The sequence below is a fragment of the Eutrema salsugineum genome, unplaced genomic scaffold, assembly GCF_000478725.1.
Source record: "Eutrema salsugineum unplaced genomic scaffold, Eutsalg1_0 scaffold_10, whole genome shotgun sequence".
Taxonomy (NCBI): Eukaryota; Viridiplantae; Streptophyta; class Magnoliopsida; order Brassicales; family Brassicaceae; genus Eutrema; species Eutrema salsugineum.
The window spans coordinates 9,282,436-9,303,294 of NW_006256908.1; the positions used below are offsets into that span (position 1 = coordinate 9,282,436).

At 38.0% G+C, this 20,859-nt stretch overlaps 6 protein-coding genes across 7 annotated transcripts; 2 read left to right on the forward strand and 4 right to left on the reverse strand.

Annotated features, from left to right (window-relative positions):
• Positions 1–2,518, reverse strand: LOC18026966 (ADP-ribosylation factor GTPase-activating protein AGD7). Its single transcript, XM_006410879.2, has 4 exons — positions 1,629–2,518; positions 1,438–1,515; positions 458–969; positions 1–376 (listed from the first exon to the last, which is right to left on the reverse strand). Exons 1-3 carry the CDS (start codon positions 2,400–2,402, stop codon positions 460–462), a joined length of 1,362 nt encoding a protein of 453 aa, XP_006410942.1. The 5' UTR covers positions 2,403–2,518; the 3' UTR covers positions 1–376; positions 458–459.
• Positions 2,519–3,221: 703 nt separating this feature from the next.
• Positions 3,222–5,980, reverse strand: LOC18026967 (cation/H(+) antiporter 20). The gene is made up of 4 exons (XM_024148238.1): positions 5,801–5,980; positions 4,693–5,712; positions 3,591–4,396; positions 3,222–3,550 (listed from the first exon to the last, which is right to left on the reverse strand). The coding sequence occupies exons 1-4, from the start codon at positions 5,978–5,980 to the stop codon at positions 3,274–3,276; spliced, it is 2,283 nt and encodes a 760-aa protein (XP_024004006.1). The 3' UTR covers positions 3,222–3,273.
• A 4,377-nt stretch (positions 5,981–10,357) lies between these two features.
• Positions 10,358–10,896, reverse strand: LOC18026968 (histone H4). Its single transcript, XM_006410881.2, has one exon. The coding sequence runs from the start codon at positions 10,818–10,820 to the stop codon at positions 10,509–10,511; it is 312 nt and encodes a 103-aa protein (XP_006410944.1). The 5' UTR covers positions 10,821–10,896; the 3' UTR covers positions 10,358–10,508.
• A 289-nt stretch (positions 10,897–11,185) lies between these two features.
• On the forward strand, positions 11,186–13,599 carry LOC18026969 (origin of replication complex subunit 2). Of its 2 annotated transcripts, none has more exons than XM_024161015.1 (6): positions 11,186–11,395; positions 11,815–12,002; positions 12,091–12,197; positions 12,440–12,572; positions 12,693–12,984; positions 13,123–13,599. In XM_024161015.1, exons 2-6 carry the CDS (start codon positions 11,871–11,873, stop codon positions 13,548–13,550), a joined length of 1,092 nt encoding a protein of 363 aa, XP_024016783.1. In that variant the 5' UTR covers positions 11,186–11,395; positions 11,815–11,870; the 3' UTR covers positions 13,551–13,599. The 2 variants fall into 2 exon arrangements, with proteins under 2 accessions (XP_024016783.1, XP_006410945.1); XM_006410882.2 differs by having other exon boundaries at positions 11,368–11,395; positions 11,818–12,002.
• LOC18026970 lies at positions 13,600–15,999 on the reverse strand. Its single transcript, XM_006410883.2, has one exon. It carries the CDS (start codon positions 15,427–15,429, stop codon positions 13,915–13,917), a length of 1,515 nt encoding a protein of 504 aa, XP_006410946.2. The 5' UTR covers positions 15,430–15,999; the 3' UTR covers positions 13,600–13,914.
• A 3,345-nt stretch (positions 16,000–19,344) lies between these two features.
• On the forward strand, positions 19,345–20,690 carry LOC18026971 (RING-H2 finger protein ATL33). Its single transcript, XM_006410884.2, has one exon. The coding sequence runs from the start codon at positions 19,858–19,860 to the stop codon at positions 20,575–20,577; it is 720 nt and encodes a 239-aa protein (XP_006410947.1). The 5' UTR covers positions 19,345–19,857; the 3' UTR covers positions 20,578–20,690.
• The last annotated feature ends 169 nt before the right edge of the window (positions 20,691–20,859 follow it).

The window sequence follows — 20,859 nt, forward strand, 5'->3', positions numbered from 1 at the left end:
ATTGAGAAAGAAGAAAATAAAATGGAAAAATTGTTTGTGGTCATTACAAATTTCAAGTAAATAAAAGTTTGCATCTCAAAAACAGAGCTGAAGACTAACCCAAATAGATTAGCAAACAGTCCCCTAAAAACCTTGTACAAATATAATGACGATATAAAGAAACTATATATTGTAGAAGAACAAATAATGACGATCGATGATTTGAACGCCAAGCAATCGATAATGTGAAAAAAAAAAAAAAAAACAGACCTGTAATGGCTACAAATGGTTAAGATGACCACTCTCTGCTCTATCTCTCTTTGTGACAGAGCAAACACAACACAGGCTTTGCTTTTTCCTTAATTGTACAACTTCCTTCAACATAATCCTGAAACACCTGTGGATTTAGAGAAGAGTGTTATTACGATTGTATCGATATCAAAATGTTGCGATTAAGTTTATAATGATTCCTGCTTACCGCTAGAGAAAACCTCCACCAGTCCAAGCAGTGTCTGATTTCCCATTGTGACCTACAGATTTCTTATCGCCTGCACTCTGATAATAGCCATCGTAACCATCATCATCTTTAGTATCATTATCATCATCCCACCCAGCCCAACCGCCATCATCATCATTAGAAGTCGACACCTTTTGTGCTGCTTCCTTTTTGGTATTGTTGTTCTCTTCTCCCCAGTCATCCCAAGAATTCGAGTTACGATAATTGTTCTGGTGACCGCTTGATGATGATGATGAATGTGATCCTCCAAGAGACGGATTTGCTGTTTTGTTCTGGTAGTAACCGTTGCCCTCGTTCTTATTCTGTTGATTCCATGATGATGTTTCTTCTTTAGTGAACTCTTCAACCTTCTGGGAAGCAATTGCCATTACTCCTTTCATGATCCCCCAAGTCCTCTGTCCTATCTCTGTTGTCTTACTCGCAACAACATTAACAGTCTCACTCACCGTGTGATCTAAGCCACCTTCTTTGACCTGCAACGAGCAAAGGATTCTTATCTCAATTTGACTTACTCTCCAGGGTTCTCGCTAAGTATTTGGCAAAGGAAATGTAAAGAAGATTATGCTCTATCCAGAGTTTAGTTGATCTAACTAGAAGACTACGCAGCTAAGCAAGACTCTAATTTTTGTGTTCTATAACAATGTCGAAAACGAACCTTTTAGACATTGAATGCTTAATCTTTTAATCTTTGAAATGAAAAGGAGAGCTAAGTCTACTTAGTGTGTTCTAGTATTAAGCCAAAATACAAGACTCTCCTCATATCTTTTGTCAATCAGATACCAAACATTTATTCACGATCCCTCCCAGTATAAACTAACATGGAACTCTGTTACGAAGAAATGTCTTCACTTTTAAATCAACTGTGAGTTTCAAGAAGTTACTGATTACAACCTAAGCCAATCAAGCACAGGATAGAACATAAACGATATTAAAGAAAGTACCTTGGAAGTGAACTCCATGGTTCCTGACTGAACAACATTCGCAGCAGATGCAGCAACGAGAGACAATCTTCCGAACCCCTATTTGCATATGTGATGAGTAAAATGAACACAATCACATAGATAAAAGAGAGAATCCACTCAACTCAACATTTCAATCTAATCAAATCAATCTCAAAAGTATCGAATTTTACCTCAGACATGACAGAGAAAACATCACCGCCCTGTTGATTGCTTCTCGGAGCTGGACCAGGGCTTGATCCGAATCCAACATACTTGCCTCCTTGCGAAGGAGGAAGACCCTCAGGCTTAGACTCATTCTCAGCCATCCTCTTCGCGAAGAAACTCTCCTTGTTCGCAGCCGAAGCCTCAAGCTGAGACCTCGAGTAGATATCCTCCGACGATCTCGACTTCGCCGGAGCACCGCGAGCTCCCGATGCCCTAAAATCAGTCGCCGATTGATTCCGCCTCATATCGGTTGGAGATCTGAAGGAATCATCATTGTCCCAATTATCCCATCCGCCATTGTTTCCGTTGCCCTGCGACAACGGAGGCTTCTTACTCATCCCTCCGCCTCCGTTCGATTCCTTGACAACCGGCGGGTCCCTCCATTGTCGTCCCTCGGCTAAAGCCTGGATCCGATCGCGATACACGGAGGCGGCGTTGGAATTATACTTGGCGACGATATCAGTCTCCTTAGAGATCCCGTACTGCGCGAGGAATTTGTTGAGCCGCTCGTTGCCGCCGGCTTCCATCTTCTTGATCTGGATCTCGGACCACGAATCCATGGTGACGGATCGGACGAAGGAGATGTGAACGCCTAAGCCCCTGTGCTTGCCGGAGCACTCCAAGCACATGAAGATTCCGTAGGAAACCGATGCCCATTGAGGATTCTTCTGGGAGCAATCGACGCATACCTTGTTCTCCGGCTGAGATTGGAGTGTTCGTAATCGTCTCGCCGCCGCCATGATTGCCGGGACCTCCGATCACCGACTAATTCCGATCTGATTTTGACCCGACCCGAACAGATCTGATCCAGGTCCAGATTCTGATGAGACTGATGCGTTTTTTCGCTCGCTCGCTCGCTAATAAACGTGGTAACTCGCGTTTTCTTTCGTACCGTGTTTGTTTTTTGGCACGTGCGAAGTTCGCGGCAGCTTCACCGAAAAGTTCAGATGTTATTTAATGTCTTCTTTAAATCTGATGTTATTTTGTGTAATAAAGAAATACTGATGTTATTCAACCTGGAATTTAATAAAAATGATTCAAAATAATCTAAAAGATCTCGTTATTCAGTCAAGAATTTATAGAAATAGTAAAATCAAACTAGTGTTATTCAAAAACTAATCATTTGTTTACGAAAAAAAGTTGAAGGAAAAGGATCTTATGAAACTTTTTAGATATATTTGTAAATTTGTAATTATCAATGAGCAATAAACTCACATAAACACGAAAATTTGGAGACAGATTGTTTTTAGATAAAGAGAAGTTTGGAGAGACTTATGAATTAACAAATTAACTCAATTGCCTCAATTGTAAATCTCTGTGATAAGATTCATTTTTATTGCTTGCAGGAGACATTAGTAGAGTTCAAATGGTAATTAACATATCTGATTTGGATTTTATAACCAGCACTCAAAACTCATATAATATAATGTGATAAAATAGTATTATCTGAGATATTACGTCGCTTGTAACCATATACTACTGTTTAAATATAAGAGAAAGAAAACAGAAGAGAAAAGTGTTATAACCGGCTACAACAAATTCTACTCCACTGATAAATTATTTAGAGGTAGCATTGTATGGACATAAGTATCTGGATCCTCTTCCCTAGTCTCAAACATCATTTCCCGTAATAGTTTTAGCTGTATCCTTCTCACTGCCTCCTTGAATGAGTAGTGTTGAAACCTCTACTCTTCCCATCTCATAACTACTTGTTACTTGTCGATTTCCAATTATCAAAAGCTCATACTCCTTCCTCCTTCCCATTGCCTTTATAATCTCTGCTAAATTTCCCTCACCTACTATCTCTTCATACTCTACCACTACACCTTCACATTGTTTCTTGAATTCTTCCACTGCTACTTCATCAATCTCCTGCATCATCACAACCCTTTATTAGTTATATCATCAAAAATGTAAACAATTTGTACATCACTTCAAATGGTAAATGATTTGTCACCTTTTCACAATACGAAGAAGTTATGGTCTTATCCAAGAACCGCAAGAGTGTTACTATGATCTTGGAGTGTTGGGCCATTCTTCTTCCAATCTCAAGTGCTTTTCTATCGTTAGGTCCACCAACGAACACTAGTCCTACTCTTTTTGTCCCTTGGCCTATACTAGCACTGCTTTCTCCAGCCTCTCTACGGTTTAGAACCGAAACCACAGAGCATTTAACATTCTCCATCACCCTCTGATTAACCACACCCCATCCATTTACCATATACGGTAATATGATCATCCATGCCTTCTTATGTTCCGCAACATTGCATATATCCTCGTGCATTGTTCCCAACGCCGACACACTTTTCAAATGTCGTATCCTTATCCTCTGTTGCTTCTGGTCCCTGGCCTGTCCGTATATATTGAACGCAGCTTCTATCTCGTCAAGTGACCTCCCTTTACACAGCCTGTCTATGAACGGCACACCGTTTCTTCTAGTTCTTTGGACCATAGAGATGGAGGATGATCGGTCAGTGAGTTCCATCAAGTACATCACATATACTTTGACTGATTCATTGGACGTAGCAAAAGACTCGACGAGTTTGATTATACAAGGGACGTCTCGGGGATCACGTAAGCAGGCTAAGATGCGTAACTTCTCCTTACCATCAGATGTAGAGTCCGAACCGCGATTGTTCAATGGTTTGTATATAGCCATGACTGATGGGGTCGTCATGAAGGTTGTGACGATAGCCATCACCACTAGAATTGCGAACATCTCCTCGTTTAGCACCTGATACATCACAAACATTTAGACATCAAGTCCAAAACATATATTTCGTACTAAACATTTTTATATTCTTGGCCAGTAAATCAACACTTACATATTAATTTTTTTTTTATATAACCACTTTCTAAAACTAAAGGTTATTTGTACTTTTAGAATTTTAGAATTTTGGTGATAATCTAAAATTATAAGAATTATTATAGAGAGCTTACTAATTTAGCTTCATCTTAAATCCATTAAAAGCGCAAATAAATATAGAAAATAATATTGTGGTGTTGCGTAAAAAGTAAACTAGCACGTACCTTCTTCTCTCGACCGATGTTGAGGACAACTAGCTCAACGAGCCCTTTAGTGTTCATCAATAGCCCTAAAGTGAGGGATTCACGAGCCGGTATAGCGCACATCATGGCCATGACGAAGGTGCCTATGATCTTGCCTGCGCAAGCCGTGGATATGACTAAGGCCAAGATCCCCCACGACTCAGCGCCTCTGATCTTGTTCACATCCGTCTTTAGTCCACTAGATGCAAAGTAGAGCGGAAGCAGCAGCCCTGCCACAAAGTCCTCTATACGCTCGACGAGCCTCTGGCTAAAACACCCACTTTTGGGGATGATCAGGCCAAAGACAAAGGCCCCGAATATAGAGTGTAGTCCGATTAGGTCAGTGATGAAACCGGACACCATGACTCCTGCTAGTGTTAGGCATATACAAGCCTCGTGCATTGCGCCACCATCATACCGGACAATCCATTTCATGGCGGGTCTAACCACAAAAATCATGAAGACTACAAAGGCAAGACCCGAGAGAAGGACCCATAAGGATATCAACGGAGAGGCGTGTTTCTGGTGGTCGTGTCGACCGGGGAGAGCCACGGCTAAGGCAAGGAGGATCCAGGCGGCTATGTCGTTGAAGGCTGCAGCTGCTAAGGCCGTTTGGCCAACGCTTGTGGTCAAGAGCTTGAGCTCGGCTAAGATACGAGCAAGGACTGGAAAAGCTGTGATGGAAAGAGCAACTCCAATGAAGAGAAGGAATTGCCAATACCCTGCCGAGTCATGATCTTCTTCCACGGCTCTACGGAGGAAGAGAGAGATAGCTGCGCCTAAAGCAAAAGGGAGACATATTCCTGCGAAAGATATAGCAAAAGCTTTCTTTCCTGTGCGGCTTAGAACTGCTAGGTCTAGTTCTAGACCAACAAGAAAGAGGAAGAAAAGGAGACCTATACTTGCTACTGACTCAAGTATCGGAGTGCTCCATTTCGGAAACACTAGTTCAGTGAAATATTTGTTTCTCCCCAATGCTGAAGGTCCAAGCAGTATCCCTCCCTGTGAGAATATTATGATAAACTCGACGTTAATGTAAGCAATATGTATATTGAGGAATATGCATGTATAGTGTGTGTAAAGAGCTTACGAGGATCTCGGCGACGACTTGAGGTTGACGTAGGGGCTTGAGGAGGAAGGCAAGGAAGCGGCTGCTAAAGAGGACGATTGCGACTTGCACTATTAAGAGAGGAAAGGCACAATTCAGAGGATTGTCTCCTTCCCATACTCCATCCGACGCCGCTTTGATGTTCGTTTGATTTACCATCATTTTCTTATAACTAAACTCACAATTCTTTCAAAAAAGTGAACCTAAGGCGAATTCTTTTTTTCTTTTTTGCATGTAAAGTAGATATTTTGTTTTTTTTCTTTCTTTTGGGGGTGTTTGGAGATGATTGGAGAAGTTATGACAAGTTAGGAAAGATGGAATACTTCTTTTATAGACGGAAACAGGAGAAAGGTTGATGAAAAGCCACTAAGATTTGCAACAATAGATTTTTGAAGAAGATCCGCATCTCATTCTATACGATTTTTCTTTTCTTTTTGTATTTAAATCATGCAAAAACATTCCTTCTTTTTTGGAGGTCAACAATATTCTTGTTTTCTTGTGATGTTGTTTGTCCTTATTATCGATCGTGCTCACTGACATACTTAAAATAAACATTACTTTAAAAAAGATTACCCGCTCGCTGTCATTATATTAATTATAAAAAATAGTCACTAGCTCATTTCAGCTAAGCAAACACAGCATAGCTGATATTTCTGTAGAAGAAATCAATCCCCAAGATTTATCAAAATAACCAAACACCTCAAATATAACGAGGTCTTGATCAAATCATAAGAGAAAATCTTTCCGGGTTGGATCAAGATGCAGCCTCCTCTCCTTCTCCTCAGACAGCATAAAAGGGTGACACTTTTCTCACTTCTTGGTTTCGTATAACTCAACATTCACAGTTCTCTCCACAATTGCTTCTATGGAATAATTCCACTTCTGCTATTTCTCTTCACACTGCTTAGCCTTGTTTTGTTTAGTATGTAATAGGAGTATCGGAAAAGGCACTGTATGGCACATGTGCTTTGTAACAACATTATCGGATATACAAATTAACCTTCTAACAAAAAATATGAGGTTGTAACTTCTTCAGATATATTATTTCAAAAAAAAAAAATTCTTCAGATATATTAACTGTAGGAGCAAACGTCATATGATCATATATATCTCAAAAATCAACTATATATTCGTCGCCGGCCACTGGTTGTTGCTTGTTGGACATTCTCTACAACAACACATAGTAAACGGACATGTCAAGTACCAAAATGAAACTTGCGTACTGCCGTCTTCCGTACGTTAATTTGTCAGGATATCAAACTCGTTTAGGCATTCGGTCATAGCTTGGTGATTTCGTTTGGGATCAGAATTTGAGTTTTAATCGTACATTTGAACAATGAAGTGCCTTTGAGGCCATCGAATCATTTTTTAAGTTTTGTTTGGAACTGATTTCCATTATGCAATTTTCCTTTGGACTCATGACGTGTTTTTTTTTCTGATATTTTCGATGATTTTCTATTCGAACTAGGTTTATATTATTTTGACACTCTTCGTTTTGTCAAAAAAAAAAAAAAAACAATTCTTAGTGGAATTCAGATTTATTTTCTACTTATTTGGTGGGGTCCTTAGAAGAATGCAAATTTAACATAGAGTGTTGATTTTGGAGTAATCCAAAGAGAGAGTCAATTTCAGTCAATTTAGTTTCTTCTAATATTCCACTCAAAATTTTTTTCCTAGCCTCTTTTTTTCCGACATAGGCTTGCATTCTGGATATTTAATTTAAATGTCTATATAGTTGACCAAAAAAAAAAAATTTTGAAGGGGTGTGGTCCACAATTCAAGAAATATAACCTTGAGTTTTAGATATGTGAAACTCTAGTGGAGACTTCTTTTTGTTTTCATAAATTTACACAAACGAATACACGATCGAGTCGGAGTCTTCTTAGAAAAACTCTCTGGAGGAGTTAAGGATTTCTACTTTCTCTTTAAGATCGAGCTATAGTTGATTTTTAAAGGGGTTAAACCGGTTCGTTACAAATCGGTTTAGGTTGTTTCCTAGAATAAATTCGTTACATTCGTCTTTAAAAAATAAATTCAAACTTTTTCTTCTTCTCATCAATGATCTGGTAAGCTCTGTACAACCTGTCCACACCATAATCAATTTTTTGACATAGAATTTCAGCCTAAATTGATTGGTTTTGTGAACAAACTCGTAAATCACAGTGCCAAGCTTTCTCGGAATACTCTTTCTTTTTCCTTCTTTCAAATGAGTTATTAAAATTTAATTTCGTGAAATATTCTTGAAGCTTTGCTTTCTAAAATTCTAAGATTGATAGAAGCGATTTGCTAGAGTCACAATAAAAAATGTGTCTCTCACTAATTGCAACTACATAGTTAGCCACCCACAATCTTGCTGGGCCACGAAAATGATCTCAACGCAAAAGAAGAGTATCACATGCGACAAAGGAACATACTTTGATTATCATTCAACCAAAGCGCACACATGTGTTATAGTGGAACATAGTGCACACTAACTACGGATCTATATATATAATACAACTACGAAAGTAGTATGATGATTGTCAAAGAAATAAAATAGTATAAGTGGATAGAGAGCATATACTATGATATCAATCGACTGGGCCCTGCTTTCTCGATTTCAAAACCATAATCTTAATAGAAAAATGTATGGTTTTTTGTCGTATGTCTCATTAATGTATATTTTAACGTATCATACCATAGACTTGTAGTGTAGATAATGTGTAAAGGGATCATTAACAAATGGTTTATTCAGTAGACTTGTAGATACCCTGCCAATTTAGTCATCAAACCAATAAGGTGAAAGCTTATTGGAGTCTGCATGCTCCAATTAGAATGTGGAGAATTTGCTCAAGTCACTACGAATGTATATTTTAAGCACTCGATGGCTACGTGTTGAATCCCTATACCACACACGCAAAATAACAAAAATTAGTATGGCACAAAAAGGTATGTAGGATATAGAAACTAAACACTAAACAGAGCCGTGCGTCGTTTGTAAATCGAACATAATCAATTCTCATTTTTTGTGAGTACTGGTTGATTATAATGTTAATTAGAATGCTTTTATATCAGGAAATCTGGAATTTGATTCCAAAAATCTATAAGGCTATTAGATGCAAATTTATAGAATATTTAGTGTGATGCAAGTATAATTGTCGTTGTGGTTTCAATTTTAACGTGGATTCTTGTGGAATGGATATATTTACCATTAAAAAAATTGTCCTTGTAATTATTCTATAATTTTGTAATAAAAATATATTTAGAGGAAAGAAACAACATCAATTCTCATTTCTAGGGGAGGTAAGTAGAGTTAAGGAGTTAGGTGAATGGCAACAGGCAACGTGATCTTAAAGCTAACAAAAGAGTATTTGTACTATTAAAAAAAAAAAGAGCTAAGAATTCAAGAATCTAGCTATAAAACAATTATAGTGGACGTTACCAATAATCCTTCTAAGTGACTACAACATTTCAACTCCTTTGCTCCTTGTATCAGATCGTATTAACGAAAAAGGAAGTTGAGGACATAAAAACAAAGAGTAATCACTAATTCACTATAAAGGTGACTCTTTTTAAGCAAATATTTTCTTGACTCGGAAACACAGAAAGACAACAAAACTAACAACACAATCCGTCACTCTACGTTGTTGTAAACGTCAATAAAACAGAGAGCCTACGTATGCAAAGAAATAATATTGTCACACTTGTGTTGTGATGTAAAGAGAGTTGATTTTCATAGTATGAAGAATACATGGTAACTCATGTCTTTGATCAAAGAAAAAAAACAGGTAACTCATGTCGTTTTACAAAACGTCTGGATAATAGGATATGATCATATCAAGGAGACTGCAAAATTCTGGTTGATTTGCTTCTCTCAATTTTTAACTTGACAAAGGATATTTTATCCTGGAAAAATTTAAACAAAATTTGTTTTACATTATACTAAATGATCGTCAAATGAAGCAGCTACTCTTTTAGCTAAGAAGGGTCCTCCCAATAATTTTTTTTCCCCCAAATAGTACTTATCCACCATTTTGGTTGACAAACACTTTGTATTCTGACTTTTTTAAGTTTAAATTATTATAATCTATTTGTGGGAAAAAAAAACTCAGGTCTCTTGTCAGAAAAAAAAAATTAAAAAGATAACTCATGATGCCACTTGTAGGTAAAAATGTTTATCAAGGGAATGATTAGAAAGGACGAAACCCTGCACAATTGGGCCTTCAATATCATAATAGGCCTTTGACCATAACCATAATATAAAGCCCAAATAGCATGCAGAAGAACAGAGACAATGATGTTGGAAACGCACAGAAAACAGTTTTGGATTTCGAAAGGAACTACTCTTATTACGAAGCCTCAGATGCTCATACTTATTCCGTAATGTGAAATGTCAAAGCTATCTAACAGTGAACATATGAGAATGAATCAATGAAGAGATGTTATGTTAACCAGTTTGATTATGAAGGTAACACGATTAAGGCTAACAATGCCTGAGTTTTTTTTTTGTAAAAAGCCAAAATAGATAATCAATATCAAAGGGAGCATAAACAAGTACAATGACGAATCAAATAAGCGTTTTTCATTCAACTAAAATCATTCAAACATTCAAACGAAACCCTAACAACATCTGACAGAGATCATAAACTCCCGAATCAACAAAAACCTAAAAGAAAACAGACGTGCTTTACAAAAATCCGATTCCATCCTCTCAGCCGCCGAATCCGTAGAGCGTTCGTCCTTGTCGCTTCAACGCATAGACAACATCCATCGCCGTTACAGTCTTCCGGCGAGCATGCTCAGTGTAAGTGACGGCGTCGCGAATCACGTTCTCGAGAAAGATCTTGAGAACACCGCGAGTCTCCTCGTAGATCAATCCGCTAATACGCTTCACACCACCTCTTCTCGCTAAACGACGAATCGCCGGCTTCGTGATTCCCTGAATATTGTCCCTGAGAACCTTCCTGTGCCTCTTTGCTCCTCCCTTTCCCAATCCCTTTCCTCCCTTTCCTCGCCCAGACATTTTTCTCTCTGAAAAATTTTAGAATCAGAAAAAAATGAAATTGATTTCCACACGTGTAAACGAGACTGCGATTTGTAGATCTGAAGAAGATGATGGGAAGTCATATATATAAGAGCACAAATCTTTGTGTTTTCTGTTTTTTTATACTTTTGGGAGGATACGATCCGTTGGATTTTATTTTTAATCGACGGTTGTTAATATCGATCCGCGTATGTTAAACTTATTGGCCAGCGTCTGTGGGCATAACATACGGACCGTTGGATTTGTTGTTATCCGTGTCATACGGATATTGGTAGCTATGAACCGTAGATTTCCTTGGTATTTAATTGAGGAGAAAAATTAACCGGGAAGATGAGGAAAAACGCGCGGGAAAATTGAGAGGCATAATCGTAGGGCATTTTTTTTTTTTTGTTTCATCTTTGGTTCTCGACTTCTCGTCTCGTCAGAGCCTCGCCGACATAATCCTATGCGTCGAAACCCTTTGCACTGAAGCCCGAGTGGCACAATCGAATCCACGATTCGCTGACTTTTCTGCTCTTACTTGTTTGTTCTTCTAGTGTCCCGATTCTGTGAAGGTAATTCTCGTTCTGTAGATTTTGGTGATTGGGTCTGATCTCATTCTAATCAGTTTGATACTTGTTCCATTGATGTTGTTTCTCCATTTAGTGAAATTAGAGATACTGTTGACCGTTCTGTATGCTTTCATTGAGGGACATTGTATTTCTGCTCAAATGATGCGATTACTTAACTAGTTTCGGCTGTGGTTCATTGAATTGCTTGTTTTTGATTATCAGTGTTTGGATTAATAGAAGTAAACATAATTAGAAATCATCGTTTTCGGTTTTTCTGATTGGTATATCAGTTTATGAATTCAGAATTCAAGCTTGACGGATAAACTAAGTTGTTGATAAATTATTTAGTCATTGTCTTGTTGTAAGTTTCTGACTTACTGCTTAGAAAATTCAGTGATTCCTTCTTATGGCTGCTGTCTCAGGAGACTAGTGAGGAATTCAGTTAAGGTTGCATTGCTCTTTACTTTGCCTCACGAGAATGGAGGACGTTGAAAACATAGAAGAAGATGAATGTGGTTTCTCAAGAAACTACTTTCTGGCAAAAGAATTGGGTGGCTCAAGCAAGCGGTCAGCGCACAAGCTCTCTGATATTAATATTGTTGATGAGCAGGTGATTTTGGATATGTTCTCCCAAAATATATTTTTTTCACAAATGCTTTCCTTGACAAGTTGATGTACAAACTTTTTCGATGTTTCAGGAGCTTAGAGAAACAGCATTAAATATTGAAACCAAGCACGAGAAAGAGATTTCTGAGCTTCTGAACGATTACAAGACTATGTACCCAAAGTGGGTCTTTGAGCTCAGGTGAGAAGGATCTTGTATTTGACAAAGCATATGCTTCTGTTTTGTAGAAAACATTCCTCTTAGAGGTTAGAGATTGCTCAGAAAAATATAAACAAAGCTTATCTCTATTTCTGGTGCTTCCATAACTCTTAAAGACATTGATTGCTCATACTCTTGGACCTTCTCCTCTAGAAGTTAGGCACTTATGTTCCATCAGAATCATCATGCTTTTGTGTCTTATCATTTCGTTTTGCTGCTTCCAGGTGTGGATTTGGCCTTCTAATGTACGGCTTTGGATCTAAAAAGCTTTTAATTGAAGATTTTGCTTCTGCTTCTTTGACTGAGTATTCCGTTGTGGTCATCAATGGCTACCTCCCTTCAGTAAATCTAAAACAGGTACTCTTTTGTCAGTTTGGATGCAGCTATTCTTTCTCTGGCACACCTCTATTGTCTTCAGGTTGGGAAAAAAATAGTTAGAAGAATAACGAAATCTTCTTTTCTTTGTTGTGAATTCAGGTTCTTTTAGCGTTAGCTGATCTTCTGTCTGAGCTGTTGAAATGTAGAAGAAAGAGTTCTGGAAGCTTGTCTAAAGGTCAAGAAACATTCCCTTCACGCTCCATTGATGAAATTCTTTCCTTTCTGCATGGCTCACAGTCCGAAGACAAAGACTGCTTCATATGCGTTGTTGTTCATAACATTGACGGCCCAGCTCTAAGGGATCCTGAATCACAGCAAACTCTCGCCCAGCTTGCTTCTTGTTCACACATACGCATTATTGCCTCTATTGACCATGTGAATGCTCCATTATGTAAGTAGTTTTCTCCATCTCTCTCTCTGTCCCTTTCCTTTTAATTGTTATATAATGGGTGAGTTCTATTGCTTCTTTTAAGATATTCTGTGTACTGCTTCTCTGACACGATACGATGTTTCTTTTATCCATTGGTAGTGTGGGACAAGAAAATGGTGCACAAACAGTTTAACTGGCTATGGCACCATGTCCCAACATTTGCACCATACAAGGTCGAATGTGTATTCTTCCCATTGGTTCTTGCACAGGGAAGCACAGCCCAAACCGCCAAAACAGCGGCCATCGTTTTACAGAGTTTAACACCAAACGCTCAAAACGTCTTTAAGATTCTTGCTGAGTATCAACTTTCTCACCCAGATGAGGACGGCATGCCCACTGATGATCTGTATTCAGCCTCTCGGGAACGCTTTTTTGTGAGCAGTCAAGTGACTTTAAACTCTCATCTCACTGAATTTAAAGACCACGAACTGGTTAAGACCAAGAGAAACTCCGATGGACAAGAGTGTTTGAACATACCTCTCTCTGCTGATGCACTTCGACAGCTCTTGCTTGATCTTAATCAGTAGCTTTCGATTGTATCTAATTCTGTGAGATATGATTCATTTCTATTGCATGAACGAGAATATCTTTATTATAGTAAAAAATGGTTGGTTACATATTTGATTGAACGTCATAATCAGCACTCAGAACGGATACATATAACGTGCTATTTGAGATCACAACAATTTTTCTTTCTTTGTACAAACTCCAAACTGAGAATCTGCTAGGGTTGATTCCAACGCAACATACACAAGAATGCACTGTGATGAAAAATACCATTTAAAACAGTGAAAGAAAACGCCTATATATGAGTTGGCCAATATCAATGAGATATGATTGACTCCTATAAGCTTCTAAATACGAGAAAAACTGTAACAAATGTCTCTCCTTTTATGTCAACATAAGATCGTTTCCTCCGAGATGTGGACGGAAACACACCTGCACCTCATGCTCTTCAGGTCCAGCTCTTAGTTTCGGTACAAGAATCTCAAGAACCGATCCGGGTCCATCGTAATACGCTTCGATGTTTGCATCTTCAGGGATTCGGGTAGATAAAGGGATTTCTCTGACAAATTCTCCTGGTGGACAATGCTCAGAGGCTGGATCAGTTAGCTTGAATGTTCTGTCATGTCTCTTCATGAAAGGTATCCGCGATGTGCTAACGCAAGAAACTTTAATGATCCCGTGTGTGAGAGTGTTCCTCCACGAGACTTTAACGCTGTTCAAATCCACAAAAGGAAGGCTGATTATGATCAAGTAGCCTTCTTCGTCCTCATAGATCGTTTTCGCAGCAGTAACTGGTCCATACACGTTTTTCATGGCCCCGCTAAACTCATTTGACCAGTTTTGTAGCTCGTTCTGATGAACTTCGATAGCAGGAGGTGGAGGGTTCACGGTTAAGCTACATTGCTCCTCATGGATCCCATTTGAGAACAAGTCTTTCCTCCTCTTGTGGCTCGAGGGAGATAGATCGGTGGCTTCACCATTTGAATGGTTTAATGGTTGAGTCGAGAGATTGAGCCCCGATCCATTGAGTAGTTTCTTAGAGTGGCTTGCAGAGTTATTATTCTTCAACGGAGGTGGATGCCTCTCGAGCTCAAAGTCAGTATTGGGAAGGTTTCTCCAAGAACCAAAGTCACTAGCTTCAGGTGGAATCGTGAAGTTCAAATCCCGACCCGTGAGATCCATCCATCTTTTCCTCTCTTCCTCGTCAAGACAGGTCAGGTTCGGCAAAGGAACAAGCTCAATCCCGTGAACACACTGCGGATTCGACAAACCTCTGTAATGCTTCCTCTGCATCCTGTGAGACCTTACAAATCCTTTTTCAACACTAAACGGAAACAAACGATCTCCTTGCCTAGAATGTCCGTTCATGTAACTCCTCAGCTGCATCTTCCCGAGAGCGTTCTCAGGTCTTTCTTTAAACACCCACATGTACATGTTCTCCATATCGTGCTGAACTAGAAACACGTCGAGCTTCAAATCTGACTTGTCGAAACCAGAAATCCCGTTGCTGTCCCGGACTATTTTCGCCTTTGATTTATCGTTCAAAGCAGGCTTGAAGTAGAAGCTGAAGAAAAACCAAGCACCCCAGATACTATCAACACGTTTTGCGCATTTACGTCCAACCTTGGGGACAACACTCATGTAATTCTCAGTCTCGTATGCTTGTGAACCTAACCCAACATCCAAAATGTCGCAAGAATCCAGGTTCCATGGCTGCGGAGGAGGACTTCTCTCAGCAGAGAGAGGTAGATTGATGTCAGGAGGGCCAGAGAGAAGAGATTGCCTGTTATTCATCTCCAAATCAAGCTCCTCATGAGAAGAAGCACTTGAATCCATTGACAAGAGAGTTGAAGGATGATGATTCTCCATCGTCAAGACGTTAAACCAAGTATCTACCATTTCAGCTCACACCAGAGACAAATTTCATCTCCAATAACCATAATAACACTTGCAATTCTCATCTTCCTCAAACTCCTGAAAAAGGACCCGACTTTAAACCCCTTGAATTCCCAATTTCAAAATCCAATCCTGTAATCCTCCGCAATGAAGAAACCCTAATCGTGAGTTTGTAATAACAAGAACTTTATCTACCCTTCCTAGATACTCACGAATCGCCACATAAATTCCCCAATTTTTTCTTCTAGATCCTTAAAATAACCCACAAAAATCGAAACTTGGAGAAGATACTCAATCGGATTAAGCCTTTGTAGATAAGGACACACGGAGGAAAGATAAAAAAAGGATTTTTTTTTCCTTTGGGGGGGGGGGGGTTTATGGTTTACCTTGTAGAATAAGCACAAATAAACCCAGAAGAAGAAGAAGAAGAAGCTAAGGGGAGCACGATGGTGATGGTATCGTCATCATCATTACTCATTAGCTAACAAAATCGATCATTACTCTCTGTGGCTTCGCCAACACAACAAATCTTAGTTTTCTTCTTCTTCTTTTTCCAGAGAGAGAGAGAGAAACGGACGGAAGTAAACGCCTGCCCTGGATGCTACCGTGGAAAGTTTCCGCCGTTACTTAACGGTGACTATTACTGTTTATTGTCTTCGACGTTTTGTAGATGTGTCTGTGTGAATGTATACATTATATACACACCGTCAACTAGATTCTCTTTTCGTTAACAGAAAAAAAAAACAAGGATTCGCGTCGTCGTAAATAAACATCCTTTTTTTTGTTTACTACAAAGTCGTAAATAAACATCCATCATCTATAAAATGACTTTCATGTATTGTAAACTTCTAGTAAATTGCTCACTGAACAGTTTCCATGTTAAGATTAAGGCCTTGTTCGTTTTGTTATCTAGATTTTGCATTTAGATCAGCATATAGATACAATATCTATATATTGTTTGTTTTTGAAACTAGGTTTTACATCAAGATGCTACGTCTAGATACTAAATTATTCGTTTGTGAATTTAGAAAAATAGTTGGATGCAAAATATATAAAATGACTAAAAAGAATTATTATTATTTAATAAATAATATTTTTACCAAATTAAGTTTTAAATATACATTAAATTTTTTTTTTGCATTTTTTGTGGAAAAACATGAATTTTTACTTGACGGACAAATTTTTTACTCGAATTTTGAGTTTTTGACGGAAAATAAAGATATTGTGTTTTTGGCAGGAAATCAAGATTTTACGTTTTCGGCACCAAGAGTTTTCGTTTTTAATGGAAAATCGAGATTTTACGTTTTTGGCGAGAAATCGAGATTTTGCGTTTTGGCGAAACCGAGATTATTTATTTTTTTAGCGAGAAATCGAGATTTTGCGTTTTTGGCAAGAAATCGAGATTTTGCGTTTTCGACGGAAAAGCGAGAGTTTTTTTTTTGGCGGAAAATCAAGATTTTGCGTTTTTAGTGAGAAACCGAGAATTTTTGTTTTTGGCGAGAAATCGAGATTTAGTATTTTTGGCGAGAAACCTAGATTTTTCATTTTTGATGGGAAATCGAGATTTTGTGTTTTCAGCGGGAAATTGAGATTTGCGTTTTCGCGGGAAAGCAAAAATTTTTTGTTTTGGCGGAAAATCTAAATTTTTACGTTTTTGCGAGAAATCGAGATTTTTCGTTTTTTCGAGAAATCAAGAGTTTTCCTTTTTTGGCAAAAAATGAATTTTTGCGTTTTCGGCGAGTAACATAAATTTTTCGTTTTTGGCGGAAAACCGAGATTTTTCGTTTTTGGCGAAAAATCGAGATTTTGCGTTTTTGGCGAAAAACCAAGAGTTTTCGTTTTTGGCGAGAAATCGAGATTTTACGTTTTTGACGAGAAACAGTGATTTTGCGTTTATGGCGAGAAACCGAGAGTTTTCGCTTTTAGCGAAAAATCGAGATTTTGTTTATTAGCGAAAAACCTAGTTTTTTGGTGAAAAACGTAGATTTTTTCGTTTTTGGCGAAAAATCGAGATTTTTGCGTTTTCGTCGAGAAACCGAGATTTTTTTTTTTTGCGAGAAATCGAGATTTTGCGTTTTTGGCGAGAAACGGACATTTTTTGTTTTTTGCGGAAAATCAAGATTTTTTGTTTTTGGCGAAAAATCGAGATTTTGCGTTTTTGGCAAGAAACCGAGAATTTTCGTTTTTGACGAGAAATCGAGATTTTGTGTTTTTGATGAGAAACCGAGATTTTTCGTCTTTGGCGAGAAACAGAGAGTTTTTATTTTTGGCGAAAAACCAAAAATTAACGTTTTGGTGGAAAATCAAGATTTTTCGTTTTTTACATGAACCAGATGCAAACGCTGCATCTGAACTCTCTATTTCTCAGCATCTATAATATCCAGATTTTTGAGATGCTAATCAATTTGCATCCAGATGTTGTATCTGAACACAAATTTTTTTTAAAAAAAACAAACAACATTTAGACATTTGCAGCTAGATGTAACATCCAGATACAGAAACGAACAGGGTCTAAATCTATTTTTTTCTAATCTAATTGAGATCTAATTTTTTTTAAGAACTAATGTTTCTTAGCCGTATTATATCCTTTAAGCAAAATATGTTATTTTTTTTATAATACATCCTGTCAACACTTTTTTTTTTTTGGTTTACATCCATCCTGTCAATCTTATAAGAAGATGATGTTTTTCCTATTTCGTTAATCCAACAACATCTATTTATTTTCTTCAACAACGTATAATCTCTTTCGTTGAATGGCAAATATCAACTGAATTGTACGTACCCTCTTGACCTCTTCTGCATCCCATTTGTAGGAAGTTTGATGATCAGAGCCCGAGGCTCTGAGCAGAGCAGTACACGTTCCTTTTTGTGAGAATTACATATTGTTGATCTTTTTTTTTTTTCAAAGTTCTGCACTTTCATGTAATGCATGTGGCTGTTTATGTGATTAAGGTCTCTACTAGTATATTTTTGGAGTATCCCTTAGCTGTACGTGTTACATTGAAAATAATTCCACATAAAAAAATCGTGTTATCTATTCTTATATTGATTTTGATACCTAACATAGACCAATTCTGAAAAGTAGCAAGAAAAAAAAAATCATCTATTGATTTATTATGTTCATAATTTCGAAACTATAAAATCTGTACTTATGATCAATTTTGACAAAGACCTTGACTCTCTTCAATTATAAAACATATCACATCTTTGTTGTCACATCTTTCCTAATAACTTACGCACGTATGTATATTCAAAATGATCAAGTTCTTTATACATTTTACTGAAATCTATTCAACTTCTTTCTGAGATCGATTTATATAGAACTCGAAATCATTTATAACTTCTCACAGTTCTTCATAAATTCTACTTATGCATATATGTAGCTAGGTTTTGACCAGTCACTCATGACAACTTCTCGATATGATTGGAGAATTTTATGGCTAGTTGAATATTTGTTATATATGATGATTTTAAACACATTGATCGGATCCCTTTATAGAACCTTGCATCCGAAACCATTGAATTTGAATCAAATAAATATACATATTAAAAAAAAAATGACTGATTTTCCTATAATGATAATTGATGGGAAAAATAAATAATATAAAAAGATGAACCAAACTTTCTTCAGCTCCTTACTCTATTTTGTGTCCATTATTTCACTTCACATTTGTTGAAAGTAATAACGAAAGCAACCTGAGATGCAATATTCCATTCATATTCTGTCGGGCTTAGTCTACAATACACCTCAAAGCTCAATTAACTGGCCCATTAGCTTACGACCTAAAACCTGAAGACCAAGAGATATAGATAAGTAAATTATTACTAGGTGGAAAATAAAGAATAAACAATTTTGGTGGCACCGACAAGCACCAAATTTCCAACCACTACTCCCATGTAACCATCATAACAAAACACCAAAGAAGATCCTCCTTGGCTCCTTCTTCTTTCCTTTGTATAAATAATATAAAAATAAATAAAAACTATTAGCAGAAAAGTCTACTCTAGTCTCTAGACATGCTATCAAAATCAAATAAAACAATGTGAACTAATGAAAAACATGTAGTTTTTTTTTTTAACAGAAAAAGAGTTCTGTAATAACTAAATGCTTTTTGTTGTTAAATAGTTAAGAAAGTGATTGTTGCATTAGAGATTGTCAAATTATAAAACCTGCCGAAAATCTAGTGTATTATCTAGTAGTAAACTGCCGTTACAAATAACATTTGGAAGACCTATTGCTACTACTCGTGGCGGGTTTAGTTTTTTTTTTTCACTTTATTTAACAAATATTTATTGTCGACTATTCATTCGTCGAGAAAAAAAAAACAATTTGGAAAAACAAAACCAAACTTAGTTAGTAAGAAGCACTTTCCATTATTATCTACCTCTCTTCCCCACCAATTTCATAAGTATCACACAATAATAGTTAGTATGTTCAATAATACCACTGCCTTCGGCTCCGGCGCCGGCGCCGTCGTCCCGACTTCCTCCGCTACAGTTCCCACCACCGTCTTCCCCGGCACAACCATCACTTCCAATTCCACCTTCATCATCATCGGACCTCCTCCACCGTTCCCGGCGTCTCCCCGGAGCATCGACTACTCTCCTCTCAAATTAATCTTCGCCGTCATCGCAATCGTCGCCGTTCCCGCCTTAGCTTACGCTCTCTTCTTCGCCGTCCCCTGTTCTTCCGGCCGCCGTAACTCCTCTTCCTCCCGCCGCAGCACCAGCTCTTCCTCCGACGATCCACCTCATGTCGCCGTGGATATCACGTCCGAGAGAGACGCTGCCTCCGCCGCCGCGCTAGATTCCGGCGTAAAATTCCAGAAAGAGACGCCTTCCAAGGAGATCGGGAACGAATGCACCGTGTGTCTATCGGTGTTCGCCGGCGGCGAGGAGATCCGGCGACTAAGCCCGTGTAAGCACGCGTTCCACGTGTCTTGTATTGAGAAGTGGCTTAAAGATCATCCCACTTGTCCCATTTGCCGTGAAGACGTCTCCGTTAAACAGACCGAAGCTGACGCTGACGTTAACGTTAACGTTAACGGTAACGGTAACGTGAATCGTAGCGGCGGAAACCGCCGAGTTTCGGCGACCAGTAGAGATGACGATTGGCGTCAAGGTTTGCCTGATGCTTCCAGTTTAGTTTGATATTTTTATTTTATGTCCTCGTTTTTGTAATTTTATTTTTCGATTTCATGATTTTTGAAATATTTTTTGTGACTGTAAACAAATTGTTTCAATTTCGTAAAAACAAAAAAAAATGCGTCTGTGAATTTATTTATTTTCTTTGGTTGCTTCGTAATTCCGTAAGCAATACTAAAGTGTGTGTGATGGGAAATCTGACGTTGACTCTCGTCTCTCGACAACTCACATAAACGCACTACAGCAAGCTCATCCTACGGTATATGAAGATCCCAAAATAATCGAACG